At 52.3% G+C, this 21,370-nt stretch overlaps 1 protein-coding gene across 1 annotated transcript in view; it reads right to left on the bottom strand.

The window, feature by feature from the left end:
* Positions 1 to 21,370, bottom strand: part of DYSF (dysferlin) — a 705,898-nt gene that overhangs the window by 289,092 nt on the left and 395,436 nt on the right. The window contains exons 18-22 of the mRNA XM_088447021.1: positions 18,250 to 18,365; positions 14,823 to 14,936; positions 5,602 to 5,779; positions 4,977 to 5,101; positions 1,006 to 1,112 (exon numbers count right to left, since the gene is read on the bottom strand). Of these exons, the coding sequence (XP_088303147.1) occupies positions 1,006 to 1,112; positions 4,977 to 5,101; positions 5,602 to 5,779; positions 14,823 to 14,936; positions 18,250 to 18,365 (640 nt within the window). The remainder of the gene's footprint in view (positions 1 to 1,005; positions 1,113 to 4,976; positions 5,102 to 5,601; positions 5,780 to 14,822; positions 14,937 to 18,249; positions 18,366 to 21,370) is intronic.

Genomic DNA, 21,370 nt, shown 5'->3' with positions numbered 1-21,370 from the left:
CTGTGTGCATTTCCACTGTGTATGACTCCAAACTGTCTAAGGAAGTGTCAGGCGATGTGAAACGCGTAGCTGACTGGAGCTAGAATTAGAATTGTATTTTATGCTCTTAATTTTTGCCATTATTTTTTACTATGATTTTATTATAATTTATTTTATATTTGGGTTTTTTTATGCCATTTATTGTCTTTCATAGTGAGAAAGTTTTGTGTTCTAACATTCTGAATGCGTTTCGCCATGACAATTTGCTGTTTGGTTTATAAGGTTTTAAACCTGTTTCATTATTCTCTTTCAAGCGTTGAATAAATATATTTCTGTGAATGCATTGGTTGGACATTCCTACTTCATGCACAGCTCACATATATCTAAGTAAGGGATTTATATTACCACATACACAGGGCCTGATCAGGGCCATAGAGAGCCCCATTACTATCGGTGACGTAGTCTGACCGCGGGAGGTGTGCTCAGGCCCTTAGAAAATAAAAAAACCATGTCTGCAGCTCCAGGCCCGGGTAATTAGTACCCACTCCCCCCCCTCTTTGCGCCCCTGGGCCTAATTGGACAATATTACACCGCTGCAAAGGAGCGTCTGTGCAAAACCGTCCAACTGAAATGCAAATACAGTAGGTCTCTGTAGTAAATAGGCTCCTCCCAGTTGTTTCTGCTGTGCGAGTGCAGCGTCCCTAGACATCGCCTCAGATCACCATCACGACCAACGGTCACGATGGTTGCTCCTTTGGCCAGGCTGCGTAAAGCCGAGACCTGGCCAGTTCTGTCCACTGAAACCGCCCCTGGCCACGTCCCTCAGGGAACACTGACCAGGCCTGGTTTACAGTTAGAAGCCAATCCAAAATGGAGCAAATTGCACCTTGGTAAAACCATGTCCCCTATTCCCATACACAGGTCCGGGATAAAGTACATATGATCCGGCTAGGACATTCCCTGGAATACAGCAAAACAAATTGTCCTGTTCAGTGTAAATGGCTGCAACACCTCTGCTAAACGTACCTGCAGTCGCTGATGACATCATCGATCAGACGTGTGACCAGAGCATCCAGATCATACGTAGAAGTCTTCGCTTTAACAGCAAGATGGACGCTTTCCAAGTTAATTTCCTGTAAGACAGAAGTGCCGTGTGTAATCCACCTCATACGCTGATCTCTGGTGTGGCCAGCCCTGGCAATGGCCAAGCCGCAGCCAAATACTCCAATACGGGGCCCGATTCAGTTCGGATCGCAATTGCGATCGCGGCTGCGATTACGCACACAGTCTAACTGCGATGATACGCTAATGTCTGCGATCACAGCACTACATATGGACGCCCACCTTACCTTACACACATCCGTAATTCTTTGCAAGACTGAGAAACCATCGGTAACATCGAGTACTATCGCAGCCTCACGCACACTTGCACAAGCTCTTTTCCCTACTCATGAATTGCTAACCTCATCGCACGCACTGTGTAATCGAGCTGCGTATGGCATCGCAGTGGATAACCTCATCGCACGCACTTTGTAATCGAGCTGCGTATGGCATCGCAGTGGATAACCTCATCGCACGCATTGTGTAATCGAGCTGCGTATGGCATCGCAGTGGATAACCTCATCGCACGCACTGTGTAATCGAGCTGCGTATGGCATCGCAGTGGATAACCTCATCGCACGCACTTTGTAATCGAGCTGCCTATGGCATCGCAGTGGATAACCTCATCGCACGCACTGTGTAATCGAGCTGCGCATGGCATCGCAGTGGATAACCTCATCGCACGCACTGTGTAATCGAGCTGCGTATGGCATCGCAGTGGATAACCTCATCGCACGCACTGTGTAATCGAGCTGCGTATGGCATCGCAGTGGATAACCTCATCGCACGCACTGTGTAATCGAGCTGCGTATGGCATCGCAGTGGATAACCTCATCGCACGCACTGTGTAATCGAGCTGCGTATGGCATCGCAGTGGATAATTTATGCACACCCGTCATGGCGTTCAAATGCACTGACACGCCTGCGTTTCGGCCAACCGCCAAACCCCCCGTCACCTCCCCCAAATGGTCACTTCCAGCCAATCACTCTGAGATGGGTCTGCGTAGTCACTGCCATCCCAGTCCCGATCGCAATTGGCGGGTTTGCGTATGCACACTGCGATGCATACACATATGCGCAGAACGCAACAATCGTCTGATTGCGTGCGTAAGCGCAGTTGCGATCCTTTCTGAATCAGGCGCATGGTGAGAGACTGATCTCCGTCCCTTCCGCGTCACTGATCCATCTCAGCTCGGTAATATCCCCAGTAATTCAGTATAAAACCTTAATGATTTCAAAATGAATTATAATGAGTCCTAAACATAAAAATCAGAACGGAAATTAAACTTGACAACATTTTTAAGGACATTTAAAGGAATCTACCCCAAAAATTGGACACAATGGCCCTCATTCAGAGCCGTACGCTCTGAGCAGAGCGCACGCTCTGAATGAGGGCCGTCCTCCATAATTACGGAGCGTCCTCCTGGACGCTCGTATAGCTGTGGGTCACCACCCACAGCCTATACGAGCGTGCAGTTTGATGGCCGCGATGGTCTTGACCATCGCGACCATCGCCACTGCGAGCCGGAGCCTGCGGTTGAGTTTTTCAACCGCAAGGCCCGGAGTGATTTTGGCTCTATCAGAGCCAAAATCACTCCCACTGACATCACTAGTGATGTCAGTGGGCCGGCTTCTGACGGTAGGCGTTCCCTTGGGAACGCCCACGTCTGGGAGGCACGCCCCCGGCACGCCCACCAAAGGGGGCGTGCTGTCAATCAACATCGACAGCATGCCCCCTTTGATCAGACACAACGAGCGAAGGAAAGTCCTTCACTCGTCGCGTCTGGCGCATGCGCATGACGGAGCTCCCGCCGTCGTGCGCATGCGCAGTGCACAACATCGACCCACTTGCGAGCGGACAGCCGCTTGCGAGTGGGTCTGAATCAGGCCCAATGTCTGAAGGAAAAGAAGGTCAGGTTCTCCAAAACACTGCAAACAATGGCCCCGATTCAGAGCCGATCGCAAAAGCTGTGCGCTCGCAAGCGGCCCGATGTTTAGGAGCTGCTCATGCGCCGCGTCCGGCGTGCGTGTGAGCGAGCCCCGCCGAGCGATTGAAGTTCAGTGGTTACGGGGCTCACAACAAGACGGGGCGGCTGTCGATGGTGAGTGACAGCTCGCCCCGTTTTGTGGGCGGGTAGGGGGGGTGGCTGGACAGGGAGGTCTTACTGACATTACTACTGATGTCAGTAGTGGACTCCCTGCTCTATTAGAGCAGGTAGTCCACTCGGCATTGCGACAGCTAGACCCTACCGCAGGGTCTCGTCGCAAGGCCCTGGTCAGGATTATCGTGATGGTCTCCTGGCCGCTCACACAAGCTGTGGGTGGGCTCCCACAGCTTTGCGATCGGTCAAAGAAAAAATAAATAAAAAAATACACCCACATTCACAGCGAGTGGCCAGCGCTTGCGACCGGGTCTGAATCAGTCCCAATATCTGAGGTATTCTGATGTTGGGGGTTGGGGCTGGGGACAGTGTTATAGTAATTAACACAATGGCAGTAACAGCAAAAACCAATAAATGTGAAAAATAAATCTGGACGTTCACAAATAGGTTATACGCTAATTCCACTGATGCTGCTGTATCCGTGTACGCAGTGGATGTGCGAATATATGTAGCTGTCACAGACGCCAAAGAATGTATTGAGACGCCCACCTGCGGCTTTGCAAATCCAAGCACCTGCGCAGGTAGACGCATTGGTCGCAGATGATTTCATTATGGCAGTTCTGAGTAATCCTATGATTGCGCAGAGTGGCCGCGCGTACTGAGACATCGCAAACATTCTTCTTGTGTACCAGGGGCAAGGAATGCAGGCGGGACGCAACCGTTTCGGAGAGGTGTCACAATGGATTTGTCACACCTGCGTTGTTCTGCCGATATTCCCCATTACCTCCCCCACACACTCCCTGAATGTCCACCACACTGCAAGAAAATATATTCGCTGCGAGCGACTACGGCGATGAACCTTGACACATGCGCCGTGCGACTTAGACACATGCGCAGTTTACCGATAATCGCTCAAGTGTGAAAATATCGGCGCTGCGTACATCTCTATATTATTTAATCATTAGTACATAGGATAACATTTATAGCAGTAAATCTCCCATTTCTTTCATGGGATTAGTGTGAAAAAAAACATTTCAAATTGCAAACATTTAAAATCGAGAGGAGAGAAAAATTGGGAATATTCTCGGTCTGATGAGGATAAAAATTAACGCTGGCCATACACTAGTGCGATTTCGTGCCGATTGTACGATTTTAGACGCCTCGTACGATGCATTGTGTGGAAATCGTGCAGTATTTAGGTACGAATACGATCCGATTTGCGCTCCTGCCGTTCTTATATAGTATCTTATGATCAGATGTGCAGCCCATATTATCCATCGTAATCGTATGCAGATCGTGCCGTGTATATGCGCATTCGATGCATCGTGCGTCCGAGTGGCGTCATTTGAGTGACATTTTCCTCTATTCAAATCTATTATGATCGCATGTTTTTAGTGAGGCACACGATCGATTGCATCACGACCCGCCGTATAGGGGCGAATGATCATACGTAAAATCGTATGTACATCGTGTTTTTTAAAAAGCACCAAATCGTGCGTCCGGGACTACCAGGGAGCTGCCGGGGAGTTCAAGGGAAATCGTATGCTGAATCACCTTATGCAGGTCGTACTAGTGTATGGCCAGCATTAGCAGAAAGAGTTTCCGTTAGATACATGAGGTAGAATGTATCAAGTGTCAGCATTTGGCTCCACCCACAGTGGGAGGGACCAGGTGATGTGAATAGTGAACTGCAGAGAACCCCCCCTGGGTGTACCCTTACTTGGGAGGAAGAGAAGAGCAGCATCTGACACACAGCTCTGTGAGAATTGCTACTGTTACTTTAATTGCACTCACCAGCTTGTCTATGGCATACTGCAGAATATTCTGGGCGTCTGTCCGGAAACTGATATCTTCCCAGTACGACGACAGGACGACCACCGGTTTTACATTGCCCCATGGGAGATAGTAGTACTGGCAGCCTGTAATACAAAACAAATGGATGTCTGGTGGACAGAGACGGGATTGCACCACATCAATACCCGCATCAGGTTAATATACAATATGGATCTATTTCTGGGTTAATGGCTTCAATTCTGACCAGGGCACTGTCTGTCCTTTACTACGTACAGCTGTCACCCCAACGGATACTTGTGTCACCACCTGATCAGCCCCAGGCCTGGTCACTGTATGTCAGCGCCCTTCCCCCCATCATGTCCTGCTATAATTGCCACGGCTACACTGCGCTCTCACAATCGCACGGGGCCAGCTGGGTCACACACAGGTCTAGCAGCACATTACTTATCACTTTCTGTACTGGAAGTCTGGAGACCGGCACAATGTAGAGCGATGCCTGGGGCGGCCCCTCCATCACTGAGTCAGGGTGGTTTACGGACTGTGCGTGCATTACCATTATTTATTAGGAAATGATACGCCTGCGGAGTGAGCGCACATGACACATTGGTCTGTACGTGACACTTACCATCGAACACGGCTCTGCTGTACTGTGTGGTGGAAGCCAGGGGTAAGCAGGTGGTGTCAAACTTATTGCCGTAGTTTCCAATGCTCACTTCGAACTGGATGGCGTCGTCCACGTCCTGCAGCATGGTGGCCGAATAGAACGCAGCGAACAAACAGTATTTCCGTCTCCGGAGAAATTTCTGGGGGATAAATGAGTAAATTAGCTTTTCTGAAACCCAAACATCAGACAACCTTAGTATTAAGGGCTTAATTATGATCCACTCGGAGCCACATATCTCTTCTCCCCTTAATTTCACTGAGTCACCACCTCCTGCTCCTCCCACGCCATCTTTGTCCCACTCCAATCCGATGTCCGATATCTCCATTCAACAGAAACTGCCTGCACTAAAGTCACCAAAGATCTCCTCTCTGCCAAATCCACGTGTCAGTTCACTATACAGATCCTCCTCCACCCCACTGTGCAGATCCTCCTCCACCCCACTGTGAAGATCCTCCTCCACCTCACTGTGCAGATCCTCCCTCTAACTCACTGTGCAGATCCTCCTCCACCACCTCACTGTGCAGATCCTCCCCTAACTCACTGTGCAGATCCTCCTCCACCACCTCACTGTGCAGATCCTCCTCCACCACCTCACTGTGCAGATCCTCCCCTAACTCACTGTGCAGATCCTCCACCACCCCACTGTGCAGATCCTCCTTTAACTCACTGTGCAGATCCACCTCTACCTCACTGTGCAGATCCTCCCCCAACTCATTGTGAAGATCCTCCTCCACCTCACTGTGCAGATCCTCCTCCACCTCACTGTGCAGATCCTCCACCTTACTGTGCAGATCCTCCCCTAACTCACTGTGCAGATCCTTCTCCACCATACTGTGCAGATCCTCCCCCAACTCATTGTGAAGATCCTCCTCCACCTCACTGTGCAGATCCTCCTCCACCTCACTGTGCAGATCCTCCTCCACCTCACTGTGCAGATCCTCCTCCACCTCACTGTGCAGCTCCTCCTCCACCTCACTGTGCAGATCCTCCTCCACCTCACTGTGCAGATCCTCCCCTAACTCACTGTGCAGATCCTCCTCCACCTCACTGTGCAGATCCTCCTCCACCTCACTGTGCAGATCCTCCCTCTAACTCACTGTGCAGATCCTCCTCCACCGCACTGTGCAGATCCTCCCTCTAACTCACTGTGCAGATCCTCCTCCACCTTACTGTGCAGATCCTCCACCTCACTGTGCAGATCCTCCCCTAACTCACTGTGCAGATCCTCCTCCACCTCACTGTGCAGATCCTCCCCTAACTCACTGTGCAGATCCTCCTCCACCTCACTGTGCAGATTCTCCTCCACCTCACTGTGCAGATCCTCCACCTCACTGTGCAGATCCTCCTCCACCTCACTGTGCAGATCCTCCTCCACCTCACTGTGCAGATCCTCCCCTAACTCACTGTGCAGATCCTCCTCCACCTCACTGTGCAGATCCTCCCCTAACTCACTGTGCAGATCCTCCTACACCCCACTGTGCAGATCCTCCTCCACCTCACTGTGCAGATCCTCCTCCACCTCACTGTGCAGATCCTCCTCTACCGAACTGTGCAGATCCTCCTCCACCGCACTGTGCAGATCCTCCCTCTAACTCACTGTGCAGATCCTCCTCCACCTTACTGTGCAGATCCTCCACCTCACTGTGCAGATCCTCCCCTAACTCACTGTGCAGATCCTCCTCCACCTCACTGTGCAGATCCTCCCCTAACTCACTGTGCAGATCCTCCTCCACCTCACTGTGCAGATTCTCCTCCACCTCACTGTGCAGATCCTCCACCTCACTGTGCAGATCCTCCTCCACCTCACTGTGCAGATCCTCCTCCACCTCACTGTGCAGATCCTCCCCTAACTCACTGTGCAGATCCTCCTCCACCTCACTGTGCAGATCCTCCCCTAACTCACTGTGCAGATCCTCCTACACCCCACTGTGCAGATCCTCCTCCACCTCACTGTGCAGATCCTCCTCCACCTCACTGTGCAGATCCTCCTCTACCGAACTGTGCAGATCCTCCTCCACCTCACTGTGCAGATCCTCCTCCACCTCACTGTGCAGATCCTCCTCTACCTCACTGTGCAGATCCTCCTCTACCTCACTGTGCAGATCCTCCTCCACCTCACTGTGCAGATCCTCCTCTACCGAACTGTGCAGATCCTCCTCCACCTCACTGTGCAGATCCTCCTCCACCTCACTGTGCAGATCCTACTCCACCTCACTGTGCAGATCCTCCTCCACCTTACTGTGCAGATCCTCCTCCACCTCACTGTGCAAATCCTCCTCCACCTCACTGTGCAGATCCTCCTCTACCGAACTGTGCAGATCCTCCTCCACCTCACTGTGCAGATCCACCTCACTGTGCAGATCCTCCTCTACCTCACTGTGCAGATCCTCCTCCACCTCACTGTGCAGATCCTCCTCCACCTCACTGTGCAGATCCTCCTCTACCGAACTGTGCAGATCCTCCTCCACCTCACTGTGCAGATCCTCCTCCACCTCACTGTGCAGATCCTACTCCACCGCACTGTGCAGATCCTCCTCCACCTTACTGTGCAGATCCTCCTCCACCTCACTGTGCAGATCCTCCTCCACCTCACTGTGCAGATCCTCCTCCACCTCACTGTGCAGATCCTCCTCCACCTCACTGTGCAGATCCTCCACCTCACTGTGCAGATCCTCCTCTACCGAACTGTGCAGATCCCCCCTCTAACTCACTGTGCAGATCCTCCTCCACCTTACTGTGCAGATCCTCCTCCACCTCACTGTGCAGATCCTCCTCCAGCTCACTGTGCAGATCCTCCCCTAACTCACTGTGCAGATCCTCCTCCACCGCACTGTGCAGATCCTCCCCTAACTCACTGTGCAGATCCTCCTCCACCTTACTGTGCAGATCCTCCCCCAACTCATTGTGAAGATCCTCCTCCACCTCACTGTGCAGATTCTCCTCCACCTCACTGTGCAGATCCTCCTCCACCTCACTGTGCAGATCCTCCTCCACCTCACTGTGCAGATCCTCCTCCACCTCACTGTGTAGATCCTCCTCCACCTCACTGTGCAGATCCTCCTCTACCGAACTGTGCAGATCCTCCCCCACCGAACTGTGCAGATCCTCCTCTACCGAACTGTGCAGATCCTCCCTCTAACTCACTGTGCAGATCCTCCTCCACCTTACTGTGCAGATCCTCCTCCACCTCACTGTGCAGATCCTCCTTCACCTCACTGTGTAGATCCTCCTCTACCGAACTGTGCAGATCCTCCTCCACCTCGCTGTGCAGATACTCCTCCACCTCACTGCGCAGATCCTCCTCTACCTCACTGTGCAGATCCTCCTCCACCTCACTGTGCAGATCCTCCTCCACCTCACTGTGCAGATCCTCCTCCACCTCACTGTGCAGATTCTCCCTCTAACTCACTGTGCAGATCCTCCTCCACCTTACTGTGCAGATCCTCCTCCACCTCACTATGCAGATCCTCCTCCACCTCACTGTGCAGATCCTCCTCTACCGAACTGTGCAGATCCTCCCCCACCGAACTGTGCAGATCCTCCTCTACTGAACTGTGCAGATCCTCCCTCTAACTCACTGTGCAGATCCTCCTCCACCTTACTGTGCAGATCCTCCTCCACCTCACTGTGCAGATCCTCCTCCACCTCACTGTGCAGATCCTCCTCTACCGAACTGTGCAGATCCTCCTCCACCTCACTGTGCAGATCCTCCTCCACCTCACTGTGCAGATCCTCCTCTACCGAACTGTGCAGATCCTCCTCCACCTCACTGTGCAGATCCTCCTCCACCTCACTGTGCAGATTCTCCCTCTAACTCACTGTGCAGATCCTCCTCCACCTTACTATGCAGATCCTCCTCCACCTCACTGTGCAGATCCTCCTCCACCTCACTGTGTAGATCCTCCTCCACCTCACTGTGCAGATCCTCCTCTACCGAACTGTGCAGATCCTCCTCCACCTCACTGTGCAGATCCTCCTCCACCTCACTGTGCAGATTCTCCCTCTAACTCACTGTGCAGATCCTCCTCCACCTTACTGTGCAGATCCTCCTCCACCTCACTATGCAGATCCTCCTCCACCTCACTGTGCAGATCCTCCTCTACCGAACTGTGCAGATCCTCCCCCACCGAACTGTGCAGATCCTCCTCTACCGAACTGTGCAGATCCTCCCTCTAACTCACTGTGCAGATCCTCCTCCACTTTACTGTGCAGATCCTCCTCCACCTCACTGTGCAGATCCTCCTCCACCTCACTGTGCAGATCCTCCTCTACCGAACTGTGCAGATCCTCCTCCACCTCACTGTACAGATCCTCCTCCACCTCACTGTGCAGATCCTCCTCTACCTCACTGTGCAGATCCTCCTCCACCTCACTGTGCAGATCCTCCTCCACCTCACTGTGCAGATCCTCCTCCACCTCACTGTGCAGATTCTCCCTCTAACTCACTGTGCAGATCCTCCTCCACCTTACTGTGCAGATCCTCCTCCACCTCACTGTGCAGATCCTCCCCTAACTCACTGTGCAGATCCTCCTACACCGCACTGTGCAGATCCTCCTCCACCTCACTGTGCAGATCCTCATCCACCTCACTGTACAGATCCTCCTCCACCTCACTGTGCAGATCCTCCCCTAACTCACTGTGCAGATCCTCCTCCACCTCACTGTGCAGATCCTCATTCACCTCACTGTGCAGATCCTCCTCCACCTCACTGTGCAGATCCTCCCCTAACTCACTGTGCAGATCCTCCTCCACCACCTCACTGTGCAGATCCTCCTCCACCACCTCACTGTGCAGATCCTCCCCTAACTCACTGTGCAGATCCTCCACCACCTCACTGTGCAGATCCTCCCCTAACTCACTGTGCAGATCCTCCTCCACCTTACTGTGCAGATCCTCCCCCAACTCATTGTGAAGATCCTCCTCCACCTCACTGTGCAGATCCTCCTCCACCTCACTGTGCAGATCCTCCCCTAACTCACTGTGCAGATCCTCCTCCACCTCTCTGTGCAGATCCTCCTCCACCTCACTGTGCAGATCCTCCCTCTAACTCACTGTGCAGATCCTCCTCCACCTCACTGTGCAGATCCTCCACCTCACTGTGCAGATCCTCCTCCACCTCACTGTGCAGATCCTCCCCTAACTCACTGTGCAGATCCTCCTCCACCTCACTGTGCAGATCCTCCCCTAACTCACTGTGCAGATCCTCCTACACCCCACTGTGCAGATCCTCCTCCACCTCACTGTGCAGATCCTCCTCTACCGAACTGTGCAGATCCTCCCTCTAACTCACTGTGCAGATCCTCCTCCACCTTACTGTGCAGATCCTCCTCCACCTCACTGTGCAGATCCTCCTCCACCTCACTGTGCAGATCCTCCTCTACCGAACTGTGCAGATCCTCCTCCACCTCACTGTGCAGATCCTCCTCCACCTCACTGTGCAGATCCTCCTCCACCTCACTGTGCAGATCCTCCTCCACCTCACTGTGCAGATCCTCCTCCACCTCACTGTGCAGATCCTCCTCCACCTCACTGTGCAGATCCTCCCCTAACTCACTGTGCAGATCCTCCTACACCGCACTGTGCAGATCCTCCCCTAACTCACTGTGCAGATCCTCCTCCACCTTACTGTGCAGATCCTCCCCAACTCATTGTGAAGATCCTCCTCCACCTCACTGTGCAGATCCTCCTCCACCTCACTGTGCAGATCCTCCTCCACCTCACTGTGCAGATCCTCCACCTCACTGTGCAGATCCTCCTCTACCGAACTGTGCAGATCCTCCCTCTAACTCACTGTGCAGATCCTCCTCTACCTCACTGTGCAGATCCTCCTCCACCTCACTGTGCAGATCCTCCTCCACCTTACTGTGCAGATCCTCCTCCACCTTACTGTGCAGATCCTCCTCCACCTTACTGTGCAGATCCTCCTCCACCTCACTGTGCAGATCCTCCTCCACCTCACTGTGCAGATCCTCCTCTACCGAACTGTGCAGATCCTCCTCCACCTCACTGTGCAGATCCTCCTCTACCGCACTGTGCAGATCCTCCTCCACCTCACTGTGCAGATCCTCCTCCAACTCACTGTGCAGATCCTCCTCCACCTCACTGTGCAGATCCTCCTCCACCTCACTGTGCAGATCCTCATCCACCTCACTGTGCAGATTCTCCCTCTAACTCACTGTGCAGATCCTCCTCCACCTTACAGTGCAGATCCTCCTCCACCTCACTGTGCAGATCCTCCTCCACCTCACTGTGCAGATCCTCCTCTACCTCACTGTGCAGAGCCTCCTCCACCTCACTGTGCAGATCCTCCTCCACCTCACTGTGCAGATCCTCCCCTAACTCACTGTGCAGATCCTCCTCCACCTCTCTGTGCAGATCCTCCTCCACCTCACTGTGCAGATCCTCCCTCTAACTCACTGTGCAGATCCTCCACCTCACTGTGCAGATCCTCCTCCACCTCACTGTGCAGATCCTCCCCTAACTCACTGTGCAGATCCTCCTCCACCTCACTGTGCAGATCCTCCCCTAACTCACTGTGCAGATCCTCCTACACCCCACTGTGCAGATCCTCCTCCACCTCACTGTGCAGATCCTCCTCTACCGAACTGTGCAGATCCTCCCTCTAATTCACTGTGCAGATCCTCCTCCACCTTACTGTGCAGATCCTCCTCCACCTCACTGTGCAGATCCTCCTCCACCTCACTGTGCAGATCCTCCTCTACCGAACTGTGCAGATCCTCCTCCACCTCACTGTGCAGATCCTCCTCCACCTCACTGTGCAGATCCTCCTCACTGTGCAGATCCTCCTCCACCTCACTGTGCAGATCCTCCTCTACCTCACTGTGCAGATCCTCCTCCACCTCACTGTGCAGATCCTCCTCCACCTCACTGTGCAGATCCTCCTCCACCTCACTGTGCAGATCCTCCCCTAACTCACTGTGCAGATCCTCCTACACCGCACTGTGCAGATCCTCCCCTAACTCACTGTGCAGATCCTCCTCCACCTTACTGTGCAGATCCTCCCCCAACTCATTGTGAAGATCCTCCTCCACCTCACTGTGCAGATCCTCCTCCACCTCACTGTGCAGATCCTCCTCCACCTCACTGTGCAGATCCTCCTCCAACTCACTGTGCAGATCCTCCTCCACCTCACTGTGCAGATCCTCCTCCACCTCACTGTGCAGATCCTCCTCCACCTCACTGTGCAGATCCTCCTCCACCTCACTGTGCAGATCCTCATCCACCTCACTGTGCAGATTCTCCCTCTAACTCACTGTGCAGATCCTCCTCCACCTTACTGTGCAGATCCTCCTCCACCTCACTGTGCAGATCCTCCTCCACCTCACTGTGCAGATCCTCCTCTACCGAACTGTGCAGATCCTCCCTCTAACTCACTGTGCAGATCCTCCTCCACCTCACTGTGCAGATCCTCCTCCACCTCACTGTGCAGATCCTCCTCTACCGAACTGTGCAGATCCTCCTCCACCTCACTGTGCAGATCCTCCTCCACCTCACTGTGCAGATCCTCCTCCACCTCACTGTGCAGATCCTCCCCTAACTCACTGTGCAGATCCTCCTACACCTCACTGTGCAGATCCTCATCCACCTCACTGTGCAGATCCTCCCCTAACTCACTGTGCAGATCCTCCTCCACCGCACTGTGCAGATCCTCCTCCACCTCACTGTGCAGATCCTCCTCCAACTCACTGTGCAGATCCTCCTCCACCGAACTGTGCAGATCCTCCTCCACCTCACTGCAGCCAGGAGTAATGTGACAGTGTACAGTAAGGATAGCATGTGGCCGACCGCGGGATCTGTGTCAGATAATATAGAGCAGGAGGCTGCAGTAACCCGTCGCTCCGGGTCTAGTACAAAAGGGGGCGTGCCGTCGATGTTGAGTGACAGCACGCCCCCTTTGGTTCCCATGCGAACGCCTCCGTTTGGGGGCGGCCCCACTGACATCACGAGTGATATCAGTGGGAGAGATTTCGGCTCTGTTAGAGCCGAAGTCTCTCTTGGGCTTTCGGCAACGAGACCCTACCACAAGTGTCTCGTCGCAAGACCATCGCGACCATCTTCCTGGCCGCTCGCTATAGCTGTAGGTGGTCACCCACAGCTATGCGAAAGGCCAGGAGGCCATTCTAAAAAGAAAATAGCCCGGCCCTGATTCAGAGCGAGCGCTCTGTCAGAGCGTCCGGCTCTGAATCAGGGCCACTGTCCATAGAATCAGGGCCACTGTCCACCCCCCCCGGCCCGCCAACCAAAGGGGGCGTCCTGTCACTCAACATCGACAGCACGCCCATTTTGGTACGAGACCCGGAGCGACGGAGTGCCCGTCGCTATCCGGGTCTCGCGCATGGGCACGACGGAGCCGGCTACGTCATGCGCATGCACACTTGCCCACCATCGACCCGGTTGCGAGCGTACAGCGCTTGCGACCGGGTCAGAATCAGGCCCTGAATTCATTCCAGCATAAAGCCACACGCACATAACCATAAGACGCACTATTATTTGAGAGTCTCCATTTCTGCGCTGAGTTTTTTCCTTGTTCCTGGCTCCTAGACGTTATCAGACACGGTACACTGCATACATAGGAAAAACACGCCTAGAAGTGTGCGTCACGCGGCTTTCTCCAGGTCTAGTTCTGTGACCACATTGGGGCTAATATTTGGGCATTGCTTGGGCCAGAGTGTATGGTAACCTCTTAGCTGTAACACATATAATAGATGAATACTGCGGTTATTTCTCCTTTCCTGTTTGCAGATTGCAATGCTGCCGTCTTGTACAAGGAATCACACAAGAGAGACCCTCGCAGCGTCCCGAGCTGCGGTCTCCACCAGTCCAGACCAGCAACGGTCTCCGCAGAGATTAATAGAGTGGGGGGAAGCCCACAGGATCCCTTCACATAGTCCATCAAACCCCCCCAAAACTGTATTTATGACTTGTTCCCATAAAATAAACACAAATTAGCCACTTACATGTGGAAATCGTACACTGGAAATCACATCCGCATCCCAATTAAGATAATTTATAGCTTCCTCGTTACGAAGGAACGCTGCAGCCCTTAAATCGTTCCCAGGTAAACGGAGAAATCTGGACGATCATTCAGTGGAATACAGGAATTAACAGATGTTCTCTCTTTCTTTATGTGCTGGTTTGAGCCACATAGAGCTGTCGTTACCTCAACTCGCAAGATATCATCTGCGCAAATGTCCTCCACCTTCTGCTCCGCGTGCTCCACCAGCTTTGTCTGCAGCTCCAGAAGGACTCTCCCCCGATAGGCCACCCCTTCACCCTTCAGGAGCAAGGAAAGTTACTGTCAATAGGAAAGTATGGGATGGTGACAGGGTAGCTGGCGTTCCTATGCTGACTGCAGTCCTGAGGGATGAACTGACAGCGGGAGAATTGCGGACACGCCGGATGGAACTTTGGACGAGTAATTTCCCAGCAGCGGCCACCAAACTCCTATACAACACACAAATACTTGGCGGGGACAGACAGCACCGCGGCTTCTCAAGGCATATCTGTTACGCTTCATTTAATTGGACACTGATCAAAGTGTACTATTTAGATAACTGTTATATTGTTATATGGGCACTAGCTGATGTCAGTCAGCAGTGTACTCTATTATAAGACATCTGTACATATACACACATACACATACATGTACACCATGCCACACATGTATGGGTTCCTAGGGCCCAGTCTGACACCCAGCAATCAGATAGTCAGATTCTAAACCTGTGATCCAGTCAGAATGCAACATCTCAGTAAGGCGTGTTAAATATAATGATAAGGATCAACTAATGAACTATGGGCCTAATAGCGCGCACTGCTGAACCTAGATTCCCGATGTTCGGCAATCTGCGCAGGCGCCCGACCCGTTCTGCGCAGGTGCAGAACAGGTCTGCGAGCCCGCACGGAGACTGGCAGCAGACCGTCAGTGATTGACAGTCAGGTGCCGTTTGGGGGGCGGGGAGGGGGCGGCGATGCCCTCCGTTTCGCGTTCCGCCGCCATTGGGGGGGGCAGGATCTCCTTCGCTTGACAGAGCTTTTCTGGCCTCTTACTCTAATCTGTGGCGGCTGGCTGCAGTACCCCGTTGGTCACGCAGACAACGAATGCGAACGCAGCGGATACGCAGTGGCACACACGGAGAAATGATTGACAGGAAGTGCCGTTTGGGGGTGGAGAGGGGGGGTGGTCGGAGGAACGCAGACGTGCCTGTGCGTTTGAACGCCGTTACAGGGGCGTGCATAATTAAGCCCCTGCGATGACCTACGCCGCCAGAGTTCTACATGGCGACAGGAAGCTTTGCTGTCTGTGAGCCATGTCAAGCTCAACCACAACTCTGTGTATGGGTCCGATGTTACTCGATGTTACCGATGTTTTCTCGGATGTATGAAAACTGTTATAGAAAGAAAGGGCGCAGTACGCTCAGAGGAAGCGTGCTCAGAGAATATGGGCCAGGTTCTGACTCACACGCAAAAGTCAACGCAGCAGCGTCTATTGGCGGTCACCCATCTGCAAATGGCCCACAAACTCCTTCCATGGTGTAAATACCGTGCGACCAAATGTGCGAGGACTGAGACGCCCAGTCTTAGCGTCCGCGCACGCTGTAATACCGATTGGGGCGTTCTCATACGCCAACATCTATCGCACCAAAGAAACTTGCAGCATTCCAATGGCAGGGGCAGATTCTACGCCTGACCACGGCCTTTTATGACTGCGGCTGTGTGTCTGGGGAACGCAGCCGATTGCGGTCACACACCCGCGACACTCCAATAACACACCCACTGAACAGACCATTTTTGCGTGCTACTGGCCGCAGTCGCCGCCCACCACTTTACCACCACCTTTTTAATACCGTCTGTCCTAATCACAGCAGCACTCGAGACCATGCCTGCGCCATTGGGGTTGTCGACTTTTTGCGCAAGCACAGTTGAAAATAATCGCTGAACTACGAGAAGATCGGCATTGCGTGTGCGGATTGCGTGTGCTCAGAATCAGGCCCAATGCGCGCATTCACCCACTTGCAAAGTTGTATGAGATACGACCGTGCCTGCGCGTACGCTTGGTGTATAACAACGTGCAAGTGCGTTTGCCGTATGTTAGGTGGAAAAGATACAGGGCCTGATTCAGAGCTGAACGCTCTGACCAGAGCGCTCGCTCTGAATCAGGGCCCTCCTACCTTTTTTTGGAGCGTCCTCATGGACGCTCGCATAGCTGTGGGTTACCACCCACAGCTATAGCGAGCGTCCATGATGATGGTGACCATCGGGCTTGCGACGGAGACCCTGCGGTAGGGTCTCGCTGCTGCAAGCCCTGGAGTGATTTTGGCTCTATCAGAGCCAAAATCACTCCCACTGACATCACTAGTGATGTCAGTGGGGCCGGCTTGAGACGGTAGGCGTTCCCATGGGAACGCCTCCGTCTGGCAGGCACGCCCACCAAAGAGGGCGTTCTGTCAATCAACATCGACAGCACGCCCCCTTTGGTGCGAGACCCGGAGCGATGGAGAGCCCATCGCTCGCCGGGTCTTGCGCATGCGCACGCCGGAGCTCCCTCCGTCGTGCGCATGCGCAGTGGGGGAACATCGACCCGCTTGCGAGCGGGTCTGAATGATCCCCACATTTCCTAATGGGTGTATTGCCTCTTACATACGGGTCTGCAAATCCCGCAGTCACCCTGACACATCCTCACTTCAGTCTGACCCATGTGAGAACACACAGTATAATGTGTACATACAATCCATATGTGTAAAGGCCCCCATACATCAGCGATGTGTTGGGACAATTCCCCGATTCCCAGGTGTTGGGGTCGGGGCCTCGGTGAAATCCAACGTTGCATTTCCCTGATCGAAATCAGCAAATCGGGGATTTTTAACATGAAGAATTTCACCGATCCACACCGTATCGGAAATCATTGATGGCCGTCGATCAGGCATTTCCGTCAGGTGGATTGGCGGTTTCCGGTATGACCGGTCAATCGGTTGCCTGATGTATGGCGCCATTTACACTCTGTATCGCCCAAACTTGAGTTTGTCCATTTTCTGAGCATACGCCATTCATAACTCTTTACAAATAGGAGTCATCATTGTAACAGCCCCTGGGTCTGTATGACACAAGTCCTATCTACGTGTTTGGGTCTGTCAATCTGTAATTGCATGTATGTTACCTAGGAGACTGCAAACTTCTCACACAGGGGTAGATGTACTAAGCCTTGGAGAGAGAAAGTACCAACCAATCAGCTGCTGTCATTTTTCAATCACAGCCTGAAAAGTGACAGGAGCCGATTGGTTGGTACTTTAGCTCTCTCTGCGGCTTAGCACGTCTCCGCGTCAGTCTCAGATTACTACACGCCATTGCAGCGATGCAGGATAATGATACTCCACCCTGACCAGCATTTATTTTTATCAAAAGTATAAAAAATGAATTGCACATATAATTTAGCTAATTACTACACAGACTTTGGATGATATTAACGTTCAATAATAGGTTTCCAGCACTTTAAACGCCTGCTGCTGTCACATGAATGAGAAAGTGGGACGTATTCCTTGTAATCACATATTACACAGTTTATGTACATGGCCTGTGAGGCGGTGTCATACCTTGCCCATATTCAGCTCCTCATAGGGGTCAGGGAAGCCAGTAAACTCTCTCGGGCTTCCATACAAATTCAAGTAACAAGGTCCAAAGGTTGGAAGGAATCCCAGACTATCGTCCACTAAGGAAAAGAAACAAGGCGTAAATATCCCGTCCACAGGGACCACTAGAATCAGCCACCCCCCGAGGCCTGTGCTCTGCACCTCCCTGAGGAACAGTACTTATCCCCAAATAATGTCTACATCAGGGCATCAGCCGGCACGTAGCGCCCTCTGCTGTTATTGTTCTCTTGCCCACCTATAAACACCCGGGTAATGTTGTACATTAACATAATATTATTTTTAAACATGGGTTAATAAAACTGTTTTGCAGAATACTGAGCAGCACAAGATGTCAGAAACTAAAAGACTGCCACGGTTGCCTAGTTACTCTAACTCTTGACGCACTATAACCGGGATGGGAACGGGATGCCAACACTCAGGATCCCAGCGGTCAAAATCCCGACGCCGGCATCACCTGTCGGCAGGTATCCAAACCCTCCCCCTCTTCCTCCCCGATGCCTGAACCTAACCCTCCCCCTGGTGCCTAACCCTAACTCCTAACCCTTCCCCCAACCCCGCTACTTACCTTCAGGATCCCGGCGCTGGAATACTGACAGGTGTCGTGATTCTGGCGCCAGTATTCGAAGCACCGGCATCACCTGTATCGGGATACTGACCGTATGCCTCATTACCTACCTGTGGCAGGTTTGGCGTCATCATCCCCAGTCAGACTACCTTTGTTAGGAGTAGGGCGTGCTGGAACTGATAGTTCAACAACAATCAGCAAATCGCTGTGGCCTATCAGTTACTTCTAGCATACGCAAGGACGAGGCAGCTTTCCAAACCTCTAAGTCATTAGATTTATATATGATGGCAAAAGAGATTCAGTTATTAGTATACTGTAGCCGCCTTTCTGATTTACGGGATTAGAGAGTTTAAAAAAGCAAAGACGGTGACCTCCCGCTAGGATTGTGCAATGAGCATTGGAGGTGTGAGGGCAGAGGTGTAATATTGGGCAGAAGCACAGCGGGGGGGCAGGACTTGTGTCTTTGGAGAACAGATAGCACGGGACAAGGTAATGTGCAGCGGGATTCATGTGATGGAATCTTAGTGTAAGCAGTGAGGGTTTAATGTTATGTGTGGGGAGTGGGGTTTATAATGTGATCAGGACTGACCTACCGCCAACACACAATCAGTAGTCAGAGGAGCAGCAAATCCTCCCATATTACACACAGCGGTTTGCAAAAGTGACAAACGTCTCTGCATATACAAATGACACTTACACAGACGGTCCCGTCCAATACGCTCTCAATATAAACTATCAAAATTATCTGTATGCAGATTTCTTTTTAAAAAAAGCTAAAAACTGAAATGTGGGTCTGATTCAGCAAGGAGCGTACGCTAGCAGACGCACGCACCCGTCCGCTGCGAGAATATGCTAATCACTGAATATGCACGGAGACCGCAGCAAGAGTTATGGACGCCCAGCCCCATACTAAGCCGCACATCTCCCTTTACTCACAGCCTGATCAGCACGCAAGATAACGTAAACATCGGTAACATCGAGAAACATCGGACTCATACGCACAATAGTGGCTTACCTGACCTGCCGCAGGTTTTTGCCAGCTTCCTGTGTACAGCTTACGGTGTGGCTGCGTATGCCGCGCAGTGCTTTAATTATAACGCTTGCGTTCGCCTGACCAACCCCCCCCCAGTCACCACCCGCAAACGGCACTTCCTGTCAATCAATTTCGGAAGGGTCTGCGTACACACTCTGTAGTACCATAACCCGATCGCACTGGATAGTTCGCGCACGCCCATTGTGATGCATACGCAGTGAATCAGGCACTGTGACTAGGTACTACGTACACAAGGCCGTAGAAGTAGACTCTGATTGGTTGCTATGGGCAACATCACTTATTAAACAGGACTCCCATCTTAGTAAATTTACCCCAAGGGCTTTAAAAATGTGTTTAAAAAGATATTTATGCTCAGAGCTCTCATAGGGCCTGATTCAGAGCCGCTCATAAGCGGCCGTTCGCTCGTTCCGAGCGATGTTCGCACATCTGCACATGCGTACGGTTTGTAATACGCATGTGCGAACCAGTCAGTGCGGCCGAAAATCGTTTGTTCGCTAAATAGCGAATGCCTGCTAATTTGAGTGACAGGAGGAGGCGTATGTGGGTGGTAACAGGGGAAGGTGCTTGAAAACGGGGAGTGGAGATCCGAACGCAGGTGTGCTTAAAGGTCAAAACGGGCGTTTTATGGGTGTGCATAATTAAAACAGCAGCGTCATTGACCACGTCAATTGTTTTTTTTTTAAGTCAGAACTGCTCGCAACATTGCGTTAGGAAAAGCCAACCGCAAGTATAGCGAGCAGTTCATACGCTGGTCGATGTACTCGATTAATCTATTAAATAGCGGACATGACATATGATGCGAGTGGCCAGGGGGCGTTTATTTCAAAATTACGACCGCAAGTTTTGTTCGCTCGTTCAGACATAGAGGCGTGAGCAGACCGCAAAGAGCGAACGGTTCATTTGAATAGCCATCTCTTTTTTCTGAACGAACGACCGCAAATAGCGTCCGGCTCTGAATCAGGCCCATAGTTCCTCCAGATAGTGAAAGTGCTTTAGGGGAAAATATAATCTTCCCAGACACTGTTCTATACACACTGAGCCTGATTCAACAAGAACGCAAAGGAGAGAACGCACGCAGTTGGCCGATGTTTTCGTACTGCGCATATGTATACATCGCACTGTGCGTGCGCGAACAAGCCAGTGCGATCGGGTTAGGGTACGCAGACTACACGCAGTGTGTACGCAGACCCCTTCGATATTGATCGACAGGTAGTGCCGTTTGTGGCTGGTGACGGGGAGTGGTCAGGCAATCGCAGGCGTGCCTGTGCGTTGGGACGCCGCTATAGGGGCGTGCATAATTAAGGCAGTGCGGCGGCATATGCAGCCACACCGTAAGCTGTACACAGGAAGCAGGTAAAATCCTGCGGCAGGTCAAGTCAACCACTATTATGCTATTGAGTCCGATGTTCCTCGATGTTACCGATGTTTACGCTATCTTGCGTGCT

This window comes from Taudactylus pleione, unplaced genomic scaffold (genome assembly GCF_031769625.1).
Source record: "Taudactylus pleione unplaced genomic scaffold, aTauple2 ptg000410l, whole genome shotgun sequence".
Taxonomy (NCBI): domain Eukaryota; kingdom Metazoa; phylum Chordata; class Amphibia; order Anura; family Myobatrachidae; genus Taudactylus; species Taudactylus pleione.
The sequence above is the reverse complement of the archived record's forward strand: the minus strand, read 5'-3'. Positions and strand labels throughout refer to the sequence as shown.